At 42.9% G+C, this 13,150-nt stretch overlaps 1 protein-coding gene across 9 annotated transcripts in view; it reads left to right on the forward strand.

The window, feature by feature from the left end:
• The window catches only part of LOC144935553 (transcription factor 12-like), a 175,110-nt gene that overhangs the window by 143,735 nt on the left and 18,225 nt on the right, over positions 1–13,150 (forward strand). For 8 of the 9 annotated variants that reach the window (XM_078862324.1, XM_078862318.1, XM_078862320.1 and 5 more), the window contains 4 exons: positions 1,663–1,741; positions 4,714–4,787; positions 5,442–5,513; positions 7,325–7,528. In XM_078862324.1, coding sequence (XP_078718450.1) covers positions 1,663–1,741; positions 4,714–4,787; positions 5,442–5,513; positions 7,325–7,528 — 429 coding nt within the window. The remainder of the gene's footprint in view (positions 1–1,662; positions 1,742–4,713; positions 4,788–5,441; positions 5,514–7,324; positions 7,529–13,150) is intronic. The other variant, XM_078862321.1, reaches the window with a different exon arrangement.

Genomic DNA, 13,150 nt, shown 5'->3' on the forward strand with positions numbered 1-13,150 from the left:
GGTGGAAGATTGTGGCAGATGGAAAACGTTTCACCAATGGGGTTTTTTTTTCTCTATGCCTGAGCTGTGCGAAAGCGCCTTTCGACACTGCAACATTGGTCGAGTGCAAGTTCATTCATCAAATGCAAGTTAGGTGCGGGGCAGAAATGGTGGCGGCGATTCTGCCAGCATGACTGATGATATTATGGCAGCTTGGATGAGCATGGTTGGCCACGTACGGTGCGAAAGAAGTTCAAAATACATCACGATGCAATCCCCCCGCTCATGGACAGAGCCGAACAGTCATGCTCCGATCCGTCGGTCACAATTGCTTACACCTGTGTATGTGTCTGCACTAAATCCATTAAGAAGACAACTATCCCACAGACATTGGCTTTGGGGTTTGGACATTGCTGAACCGTCAGCCTTAATAGGAAAGTGTGGCTACCGTCCTGTCTTTTATACAGACACATGGGTATGTATTTCAAATCTTAGGTCAACAGGCCATACGAGCTGCTGCTGTTAATGCTAACACACCTCACCATTGCATCCTTCAGCCAGATTCTGCAACCATAGCACAGCTGGCCTTGTACTTCTTGCTGCCATAGCACTGCCAGGGTCTATGCCCTGGAAAATTCTCAAAAACGAATATTTGATCGCTCGTGTGTGTTGTCATCTATTGCTATGCTCAGAAACAATGCGGAATGCTGTAATTAGAGGATTTGGTTACAGCCCTTTGTAGAAAATTGTGAAGAATCGAAGTTAAGATCCAATATTTTTCAGTGGTGTCTGTTCTGCAATGGACATGCGGTTGTAGTGTCCACATTGGACTGCCTTGCATATTAGTGTCACCTTCCAATATTTGCCCACAGCACAGTGCACAGTTGGACGTGTGCGCGTGTGTTTGTTATTGGAGAGCGGTGGTATAGTGGTTAGTGCACTGCGCAGCGAACCTGTCGATCCGAGCTTGATTCCCGCTCTCACGGCTAACACCAGTGACAATTATCTTAAGTGGTCTTGGGCCTCCCCTAGGTCGACTCGGCCTCAAATGATTACCTGGTGCGTTGTGTAAACATCGCCATTGGGAAGACAAAGGTGGCCGTGCGTGGTGTTGGCGACCCCACCCCTCTTCGTGTGCCGTGCCGGCCTTCATAAGTGCTGGCTTGCCCCAACAGTCTGTTAAGGCTATACGGGTTATGTTTGTTTTTGTATATCACATTATATGTTCTACCCAGCGTGGCTTCTTCACCCGAGTGTGGGGCTCTGTGTGTGTGCAGCTCTCGTCCCAGCCGCGCGCTCGGGCAGGCATTGATCCGCACACAAACCAGGTCCCTCGCATTAGGCCAAAGTGATGTTTTGTTGCCCGGAGGCATTCTCGTAGTATCATTAAGAGTTCTGCTCCCTCTCATTTCCTTAATGCATTGTCCTAATGCAGGCCTGTAATAGTGTCATTTACTGCCACATTTCAGGGTCATTGGCTCATTTTGCCTAACGGAAACCCGTCACTGCAAGAAGCAATTATCCTTATAGATCAGTTTAGGGGATAATGCGATAAGGTTGCAACATTATTTCTGGATGAGCAAAGGCAGTTATTGCTTCACTTTTGCTTAAAGGGCAGGACAAGGTCATTTCTCTCTGCCTGGTTGATTTATTTTAATAAAGCATGTGCATTTTCATTTGCAGATTTATTCGCCAGATCACACCAGCAACAGCTTTCCATCCAACCCCTCCACACCAGTCGGCTCTCCCCCACCACTCACAGGTAAGATATGGATGTGATGACCCCCATCCAATGCTTTTCATAAAGTGTACCCATTTGGTAATTACATTGTTTGGAGATGAACAAATTCCTTCACTGATGGGTTAAACATTGAATGGGGAGATTTTTATGGTTTCACAGACTAATGAACGATAAAGGGACAGATCTAAATGATAAGTGATGGATGGAAATCGAATTGGCATATTTAAACAAGAGGTAAATAAACATTTGCTTGATACATCTGAAATAGAATGGTGTGCGTGTGAAAACACACCGATTTTCCCGTCAATCCTTCACAATGCCGGTCATGCAAATCTAAACAAACATTAATACAAACAAACCATCTTTAACCTCTTTCTGTTACGCCTGCTCAAAGTGGAAAAATCAAGGTGCACGTTGACAAATTTGCAGTTGTGTGTATAGCTTTTGTATATAGGATTCTTTCTGACATTTTGTAAATGTTTTTATTTCTCAACAATAAGAAAAACAAATTTCCAATTAATAGCTTTCCAATAAATGAGGGTATTATTGAAGCAATGATGATTTACTGTAATTGAGGCTTCTTTTATCGTCTAGAAAAGCCTCGCTTGAGTGTTCAACTCTTCCTGAATCGCCCTGTATTGGGAATGGAATGTTTTTCATGTGGAAGAACACTCAAAGGGCCACACAGGTGGGGTCTTGATCCCACTTGCTGTACCGATATTTCATAGCCGCTTCGTAGTCCAGCAGATTTGGGAGTTTACACATGTACTGGATCCAACAACCCTCGCCCTCCTCAGCACAAGAGTCTAGCAGTGTTGCCACCACAATGAACATTCGCAAAGGTTTTCGGCATGCTGCGTTGTCACCTCAGATATGTGTATGTATGTTGAACTTCTTTCGCACCGTACGTAGCCAACTGTGCTAATTGGAGGTGCATGCTTATTTGTTTGTCAGCGTATTTCTAACATAATTTATTGTAATAAATTATATGCTTTGATATGAAACTTGAGAATTTCCCTCGTGTAAGATTAGTTCATTGTCCCTTTCAACAGTTTTATCTTCATGATAAATATTTTGTCCACCCAAGAAAAAAAAAAATTGAACACAATCGCTTCGGGGCACTGAGCCCCCCGTCATAGTTAGGAACGGTTGCAATAGGCAGAAGTGATGGGCAGCCTCTTTGCTATTTTCAGTAATTTTTCTGCAAATCATCTGCCGATTTAATTTTAATTTTATTTACAATGGCCGTAAATCTTTGGCTGGAAATTTTCCCGAACCACATTAATTGTAAATTTATCAGCGACGAAATACATTTTCATAGTTTGACAGTTATTTAGCAATAAAGCAAGATTTATTTTGAAACATGCATTATGCATATGTCGTGTAAGTATGTATATATATTTTTTAGCTTTAAAGCTTTCTTCGGGAACAACTTTAGGTACCAGTAAAATACACTACAATAAGGCACTTTTGTAACATCTACTCTGGCCTTTGACTCTGTCGGTCAGCTGTTAGAGAAAGAGTTGTTTTTGCTGAAAGCTCAGACATTATGCAGAGTAAAATGGTTACGCCCCAGGGATTGTTGAAAAATTTTGCCATCATCCAGCTTGGCATGTCTGCCTTTTTGTGATGCTAATGTTTTGGGGGGAGGGTGGGGGGCGGTTTGCTGAATAGAAGAGAAGGATGAGGGCAGGGGGCACGGAGGGTTTGTGTGTGTGGGGGTACAGACGTTTGTTTTATGGAGTCTCCTGTTCGGGCCCAACAAAAGGACGAAGGAGGGCCCTCCATTTGTGGCCCTTGACGAGTGACGGGGCGTCACCCAGACGTGTCACTGGGAAGTAACCCCTGGGCTTCTGAAATGCTGACAAAGCACCATTCGCAGGGCCCAGTGGGTCCTCTGTTAGGCCCCCACTGAGCAGCCGCTCACAGAATACCACATTTGAGCGATGTTGCTCTCGCGGAGATGTAAGTTTAAATCGTGGAAAGCGTACACTTTCCGTAATTTGCTAATGTTGGCGATCGTCTGAATGAGTAAACGTATCATCGTTGTGCGTGTGTGATCATTTGTTTCGGTGTAAAGTAAAATGCGGTGTATGCGTGAATTCCTAATCTGGTGTGCTTTATTTTCAGTAATTGAATTACTTGCATTATAAAGCCATTTTTTGTCTAGTTAGTACGAATCGCAGGGGAAATTGTAGTGATATCGGAGTGTTCCCACGAATTTGGTGTAATGAGCAATTTTAGGTGTCTGCATTTTACTTTAAAGGCAAGCCATGCTCATATTTATTATAAGTGAATAATAAATGTGTGATCCTGCTCAACATCACCCCCTCCCGATGGCAATTCAATGAATAGTTGCATTTTTGATGACATTTTGATTCAGGAATTAATTTACTTTTTTTTATTTTGTACAGGGGTCTTGTGAACCTGTTACCAAAAAACATACGACTCAAAAGTATTAAAATAAGGAATGTAAAGTTTCCACTGTTGTCCCAGGGCTATATATAGATGATGATTGGTACCTCAAACTTGTTTGAGCATGAAAGCACTTTAACATGTACATTTTTAATACAACAAATCAATTTATAAAATTTTGCTCTCATTAGAGTTCAGGGCGTTTGGTTTCAAATATATGCTCGGTAAAACATTCAAGCCAATGAGATTTTCTCAGGACATAATAAAACGTGGAAATGTTGAGCCTCTTAGATTCTCCTTGTATTTTCCATTTCACGTTCATAAGGAAGCCGCCTCATTACTGTGCCCTTACTGACTTCTGGACTCGAGTCAGGTGGGAGGCAAAGAGAAAGAGAAGATATTATTATTATCAAGAGCCGTTCATATGCCAAGTACACACACGCTGAAATATTTCTACCGCTGCCTCTCCTTCCAAGTGCTGTAATTTAGTGAATGCCGCACGCACACGCGCGCGCGCGCGTGTGTTTATCTGCAACCCCCCTTTGAAGTTTTCTCTAATTGCTGCTTTGGCTTTGCAGGTGCGGCACAGTGGTCACGGACCGCGGCGCAGGCGCCTTCATCTCCCAACTACGAGAGCTCCTTGCACTCGCTGGTGAGGCCACACAGGGCACTGGTTTGACTACGCACATCCACGGACTGTGATCAGCCCACACACACGCGCCCTTGACAATTGACGTAAGATGAGAAAGTAAACTTGAGCCCGATTGCAAAACATGCAGTTTTTGCTTTGAGGATGCTCCAGAGGCGAATATGTAACTAGTGTTCCATTACTTCTCTAATACATGGTTATTAGCAGCTCAGAGGAAAAGTTGTCAGATGAATCATGTTTTGTAAAAAAAAAAAAGTTGGTCTGTCCAAGTTTTGCTTTTTCACAAAATATGACCATTGGGTTGTTATTGTGTGTGCAAGCCTTTTGCGTAACTCTCACAGCACGTTCGCGGGGCCGCATGATCTTAATTCTCTCTGCTTGCTGAAACTCTCGAGTCAGACATTCTTGCTGCCCGTCAGCCCTTCTGGCTTACATCAAATGCTGCTGGTGCTGCCGCCGCCGCCGCTTTGCCGCCTGCTTCACCATCACTGTTTGCACGGCACTAAACCTGACTTGGAGATGAAACCCTTCACAGAGTATCTCCTCGTTGGCCGCTTTTGTCCCATTTTTAGTGTGTGTGCGCGCGTGCTTGCTTGCTTTTGCTTCCACTAATGCCTGCTACCCCGGCCGTCCTCTTATCCCTCTCTGGGCTTTCAGAAAAGTCGCGTGGAGCAGCAACTTCATGAGCACTTGCAGGATGCCATGTCTTTCCTAAAGGATGTCTGCGAGGTACTCACCCTGTCTTCTGCTCTGCACAGGACTTTTGCAACTTAATAATAATAAAAAGTCCCAGGGAGCACGAGAGGGCTCACACTTTTTTTTTCCGGTATCGGTTGTTTGAAACCTTATTAACAATATACCGAGAGACGTGATTCGTCAGGCTTTTCTCTATGCTTTGTTTATGCGTTTTGGGAACATTATGTAATGCCGTGGATAATATTTCAGGATTTAATTGTGTTTATCCAGCCAAGGACTGATGTAAAAATATGGCATCTGCAGCGCGATGTTGCCAGTGCAGCTATTAACAGGTTTTAGAAAACATTGTAATACGTCAATTTGGCAGACAGAAGAAATGCCATACATCATTTTGTAACAAAGCATAAGCATTTAAAGATATTTTATAAAAATAGCCAAATGTAAGACCTATCACTTTATTTCATTCGCTTTGGTTGGTGTGTGCATATCATATCAAACGGCACGTTATTCTGCTCATCGGGGGAGACCCACAAGTTTTACCCCATCATGTGCAAAAGCACCATGACCTGAAACGCAGTCTCTTGAAAATAAATTTTGGCTCAATGTACATTTGGCTTCATCCCAGCAAAAATGTTCTGAACTACCTCATGGTGGCCTGTAATAAAACACCCCCTCCTAATACAGCGTGGTATATAGGGGAGGGGGGGGGTAATGGCAGTGCCAGCCTTTGTGAGTTACAAACGGCCCATTGAAAGATGAACTTCTTCATCGACGTGCATTCCCCTTTTTCCGGATAAATTGGTCAGCGTGTCATACTCGCACTTGTTGATTGTTGTGGGGAAATGCCCGCGAGTCCTGGAGGTGGCATTTTTGTTTGTTTAATATAATTCCTAATCCTTGAATGGCTGCATTTTTTGCCCATTGGTAAATAAATCCATTTGTGGGGACGTCTTATCATTTCAGCTTTGAGCATGAAGGCTTACGCTAGCAAAACTAACCAACGTTGTCGTGACGGCAATTCATTATTTCCTGGTTGTGCCATTTTGAAGGCATAGATAATAGTGCTGATTTTACGCTATTCCATCAGTGGACTGATATGTCTGTTTAATTCGCATAAACACTTTTGTTCTTTCACACTGCAGAATATATAATTTTATTGCTTTTCTTTGCTAAATGTGCAGATTGTATGAATATTGCAACAAATTTGGGATAACATTTTAAATGTGTGTTGGATGGTGCCACATTCTTGGATGCAAATATATGTAATTGTTTTCATTTGTTAATCCTTAAAATAATGGCAACATTGCCCCAACATTTTAAATATCAGTAAGGTTGAACATATGGAAGAGCATAATTTTCCAGATAATAAAATAAATGTTTAACTTTTGTGTGTATTTTTTATTGCTATCTACACTTTGTTTAAACTTCCGATGTGCGATATTTAATTTAATATTGCTTCATATATGTCAATTGTACAATCTGATAAGACATGAACCTTATTCCACATACATCTTGGATCTTTTTCGATGTAACATCTTGATATATTTTTTAATGTCCATATAACATTGGGAAAAATGTTTTGTACCTGTGGTTAACTGAGCCACATGGCCACGAACACTCGCTCTGGAGTTGTGCACCTGGTTTCCAGGATACGTCCTGCGTTGCCAGGTTCACAACAACTGTGGCATCAACTGCGTTGAGCTCAGTCGCGCCATCTGACCAACAGCGTCTTCTGTTTGTATGTACGGCACGTCGAGCTTCGTTCGAAGCGTACGTAGCCAGGCCGCACTAATCGGAGGCGTTTGGGTGTCTTCCGTCGTTTTTTGTTTGCTTGCAACCGGCAGAGTCGGATGGAGGACCGGCTCGACCGACTCGACGACGCCATCCACATCCTGCGGAACCACGCCGTCGGGCCCTCCACAAGCATGCCCGGCGGCCACGGCGGGGACATGCACAGCCTCCTGGGGCCCTCACACAACGGCGCCATCGGGGGCCTCGCTGCCAACTACGGCACGGGTGGCTTGTCCGCAAGTCGGCACTCCGCCATGGTGAGAGCTCCGGGCGTTCGCGTGGCTTCGACGACGACGACGACTGTGAGAAAAGGATTTTTTGTCGTGGCGTTTGCTTGCAAATAAGGTCCAGGAAGTTAAGCTGTTCCGCAATTACACAGCAGGATTAAAGCTCCTCGGGAATCCGCATAGGACATGTATGTTTTCATTATATAACGGAATTGATTTTGCATCCAGCTTTGAAGAAGAGTGTGCACTGCTGCAGACACATCTGCCTTTGGGAAGTGTGGTTGCCACTAAGATTCATGCCATAGTTTCTCTGACACTTGGGGGCACTTCATATCCAAGTGAATTCCAAAATTGTGTTCACAAAGACTTTGGAAGGGAACATCTTTATTTTTTAAACAAGGATGTGTGTGTTTATTTGTCTGTTTAACAATTACAGTACATTTGTTGACAGAGACCCCAAATGTGTACATTTTTAGACCATCAGCCATTTCCGATATATGTGGGTGTATGTGCTTTTTTCTTCACATGCACAATTGTTCAATTATACAAACATCTTTTTTTACCCTGTTAGTTAATAACCTCTGAACACGAGTATTTCCCCAGTCGTTATATTTTACCTTTGTGACCATTCATTGTGCATTCATCGGCAACACGTAGCAGGAGTTGCCAGTTGGGTTTTTCCGTTAAGAAATATACCTCGGGAGGTCTATTCAATTTACTTGATAAGTGAGCATTGACTCGTGTAAGTGATTGGCGCCGTTTCTGTTGAAATGCCAGCATTCACATTAGATGCTAATTGTGTGAGTGCCCCTGAAGCCTGCGGACTGGCAGGGAAAACCGGCACTGTGCTTTTAAACTCACGCATTCGGGGGGCCCCGAGTGGCAGCAGCAGCAGCCTGGTATCTGGCAGCAGCGGTTACGGCAAGCGAGCTCTCGCATGCGCTCGCACACGCTCTCCGTCCGTCCAACCGTTTGCAGTCTTTGCCCTCCTGTTTGCTTCGCTACACTTTGCTTTCCCTCACCTTCTGGAGAAAATGCCACCGCGGGGGGGGGGGGGGCGGCGGGGAGCGACAGGCTCAGCCGTAAAGGAGAGCCGCGGCGGCTGCGTTAGGCCCCAGAGTGAGTGCCAGATGTCTGTGTGTGTGTGTGCGCGCGCCTTCATGGAATGGGAGGAAAGAAAGGAAAGGCAGCGTGCATTCCTCTGCCTTCCCATGGTTTTGGCCTGGTCGCCACTGGAGCACAGCTGGGTTGAATCAGGCTAATGTCGCTTGGCAAAGAGTTGTGGAAACTTGATCGCCAGGGTATGCTATTGGCCAAGGCTATATAACAACGGTCCCTTTCAGACCCCTCCAAGATCATATTCCCAAGGCCTTTTTGGAGTTCAGAATAAAAAAAACCCTGTTAATTTGGCACTGGGTTCAGACAAGAGATAACCAGCACGGCAACAAAATGCGATTGAAAGGCAGCTTTATTTTCCCATCGGTGCCACTTTGATTCGGCAGCAGAGTTGTATTGGTCAAAATAAAGATTTTTGGTTTAGATCGCGTTGTTTTCTGGGTTTTTTTATTTTACCCCCCCCACAACCCCCCCCTCGTTTCTGCATTGTAACTTAGTCCCCAAATAGGACTCGAAGGTGAAGAGGTGGTGGGGAGGGGTGGGGCCACCGCAGCAGCCTCTGCACCTGCCACCAAATTCCTGGCAAGGCTGAAACATGACCCAGTGTAGCTGTTTGTCAGATTTCTTAATGATGGCCGTTCCAGCTGTTGAGGTTGGACCAGTGTGCCTCCCACACTGCCTGACCCCCCACCACCACTTGGCTTGTCCCTGTACGATTGTACAGGACGCATAGTAGCCTCATTGAAAAATATGCAATTGAGAGTGGGAAAGAAAAAACTAATGGTAAATGTAATAACGTACATTTCTATTAAACAGTTATAAACTAAATACTGTACGTCGTAAAAAAAGAAACAATACAAACCGCATGCATCATTCTAGTTCTGAACGAGAATAGATATCATCACTGAAGTTTTGCTTGCTTAATATCTGTTATTGACTCTACGTTTCTGCCTTCAGTGCCTATGAATAAGGGCCATTTTACGAAACGTTGGCTATTATATACGTTTTGATGCAGTGTTACAGGCAAATGCGAGTTATTTAAATATGTTTAGTATCAGTAAATGTGACACTTAAAAAACAATTTTACTTTTCTTTTTGAATATTCCACGTTTAATTCCCACCGGCTGCTCACAGTTGTTATTGCTGAGACACGTGCATCTCTGTAGCAAGCATTATTTGGGAGAATACTGATAAGTAAATGGTGATTTCCATTGGGAGAAATTGGTCCCCGTCATAGGTGTAGGTAATTTCCACCAGTCAGCGCTGCCTACGGAGATCTGTATCACATGACATTCATTAGAGCAGCGAAACATTGGTCTTGTCCTAATTTTTCGACGCCACATTAGATAGAATGTCCCGCGTGTGGGAAGCAATCGCTCTTCAAAGAATTGTTAGTTGCCTCCGTATTCTATAAATATACTCGATGTATCTACTGGGGGGCATCGATGCCGGCGTCACTCCGCTGCCCTCGAATCCCCTCGCTGGCTGTGGTCTCAGTTGTTGCCCATAACCCCCGGCGTTCACGATGGCAGAGCACAGCGGCCGACACAATACCGTTAACCTTCATCTCTCTTGAGCACACTTTTCTGCTGCGTACATCATTGTTTTCGCTTTTGTTTACACGTGTTGTTTATCGGCCTGTTCCACTGTGAATCCCGAGTCTGAGTTTGTTTTTTCAATACCTTTCTGAAGAGTTTTTATCTGTGTGTACTCCTTCAAAATGTGTATGCTTTTTTGACTGTGTACTTATCATTGTTTTGCAGTAACCATGAGCATTCGATACCTCCCTCACGCTATCTTGTTGATTTTTTTTGCGTGCACGCTGGTTGTGCCTGTAATGTTTTATCGTCTGTGGCAGGGCAGTTAGTGAGTTTACAGCTATACCGAGCCCCGCGGTGAATAAAAGTGGGAAAAGGGGGGAACGCAGGCTCGAGCACCGCCCAAATCGGTGGGTGATGATATGGTGAGAGCTTAGTCGTTTTTATTAGTTCCACTTGTAGTAGTCGTATTGAAACTGCACCATGTTCTAATGATGTAGAGGAGTACGCTCAATAATGGCATGACATGTTTTGCTCTCTATGTACTTTCAATATTCACCCTTTGTATAAACGTGTGTATATATATAAATATATGCTTACTATATAATGTATGCAGTCGTGTATGCTTAGCCATATTGCATTTATTGCCCATCGCAAGACGACGAGATGTGCTAATGTTTGCAAAAACGCAACTGCACTTTATTTGAAATCAAATCAACGTTCCAAGTTAATGGACACAAGTTGCCGTGAGATTTTTTTTGTGTGCGCACATAGTGCAGCTTACATTTTTAATCCCTATTCAGCAATTGCCTAAAATAATTTTAAAAGCAGGGGAAACAAAAAAAACTATATATATTCAAAAGGGCAATGCCAAAAGTATTACTCAAAATTCATGATAGAGTGAGCATTAATAGAAGGCTTCTATATATCTTGATTTCAAATTACTTCCCAAATGCATTATTTTGCATTCAGTTCATTCTGAGTCATTATTTTTAGAAAACCTTTCTCTTTATATTATTGCCTTAAAAAACTGCACACAGAACACAGAAAGGCAAATAAATGCACAGCTAATATTGAAAAGTTAATAAAGCATAATATCAGGAACAAAATGATATTGCTGCATTTGCATTTTGACACCTTTTTGTAGGAATAATAATAATGCAGGAAACAAATAAACAATGTAGAAAAGGAATGCCTTCTGGTGGGGAGCGGAGAATATTCAGTGAGTTTTTAGAAACCAGTGAGATGAACAAATAACTACAACGTTTGGTAGATGGCCAAGTTTATAAGTATTTGACACCCAACATTGAGATTTATTGTCCTTTTTTGTGTTAATACTTGTTTTCCGCACACGATAAACAGAGTGCTCAACTGCATCACCGGCACATAGCATTTATTTAGTGGAAAAACTAATTCTGAAGAATACGTGTAAAATTCCGACGATGTTGCCAACGGGCTTGTGTTAGAACTTTAGTTGTGCCGCACCTTTTTCTTTGATAACTTTTTTTCCCGTGTTTTGTATCTTGGGCAAATGGTACTGTATGGCAATGTGCATGCCTGTGTTAAATTAAACGGGATGAGACGTAAAATAATAGGGAATAATGTAATAATAAATGTAAAGTGTTAAATAAATATTTCTACTTATTCATTGTTTATAATAGCCGGATTTACTGTGGATTTGTTAAACATCAAAATACATTATTTTTTCCATTTTTAGTGTATTTAATTTTTAATTTTAAATGTACAAAACAAGATATGAATTCAAATTTTTTTGCTTTTAACTTTTATACAATCAAGAAAGTCCCTCTACGATGACTTTCTGTAGCTGCACTTTGGACACAAAGTATCCGAGTCGACTCATCCTGACATAGTCCCCTGTCTCCTGTCCACTCTAAAGCCATCTTTAAAAGTTCCACATTCCTATGAAGGATAACCGGGGTTGTTCACTGGACCAAAGCAATGCGATGCTTTATCTTTCTGTGTTTACAATACAGGCAGTGGTTTTATGTTGTATTACATGTTAATGAACTGGATTTTAATTCCTGCTAAAATGTACAATGCCATGCCCTGGTGTGGTAGATCCTTGTTTGTATAACCGCAGTGTGATTCCATTTGTTTTGCGGCCGGCACATTGTACCGGAAAAAAGTGACAAAATAATACCACGCCCTCCACGCAGACAACGATTTTACACGTTCAGTGTTTTCAAGAATGTCTTGCAACAAACAGCTGATTGTGCGCGTGCTTAAAATTAGCATAGCGTTTAGCACACTTGCACCGGGCTTCCATTAAATAAATGCCCACATTGTAATTTTCCCACTATTACACGCGGCGACACAAAATCAAAGGCCCTGCCCTTGTCCCCTGATACTCTGAGCAATGTTTAACGGCCTGTTCTCAAATACCCAGAAAATTGCACTTTAATCTACTAAAATAGGCTCTCGTGGCCGGAGTGCAGCCGCTTTGACTTGAGTCTTCTTCACAGACCATCAAGCGTATAATTGCTGCCCCCTCCGTCGCTTTGCGCCCTCGCTTTGCGCCCAAATACTCTGCACAGAGGATCATTATGCTGCTCAGTTTTGCCCTTTGTCTTTTCCTTCAGCAGCATTTTTAAAAAGTAAACTAATGGCGTGTGTTATGTATATATACATTCTACGTAAAAACAGCAGAAATGTATAGCGACAACGGGAACATAAGCTTTTCACTGCTATTTGAGAGAAAACAATAATTTTCATGCAATAGAGGAATTAAATATTTTAGTGCCTTTTTGCTCACTTCTGTATTTAGTATTTTTTTAAATGTCCTTGCTTATCGGCATTGCTAATAAAAAGGGACGTGCATTTTCACACGAGTGCATGTTTGTGCATTGCTGATAAAACGCCCCCCCGTGCGAGTCCGAGGCTTTGTTATCTGCATCTGCGAGAACACAAGTTGGTGATCCGGGATGGGGAAAAATGCAAGCGGAATTTGGTCAAACCAGCACGATGGCCGCTCGGCATG

Source organism: Lampetra fluviatilis, chromosome 13 (genome assembly GCF_964198595.1).
Source record: "Lampetra fluviatilis chromosome 13, kcLamFluv1.1, whole genome shotgun sequence".
NCBI lineage: Eukaryota > Metazoa > Chordata > Hyperoartia > Petromyzontiformes > Petromyzontidae > Lampetra > Lampetra fluviatilis.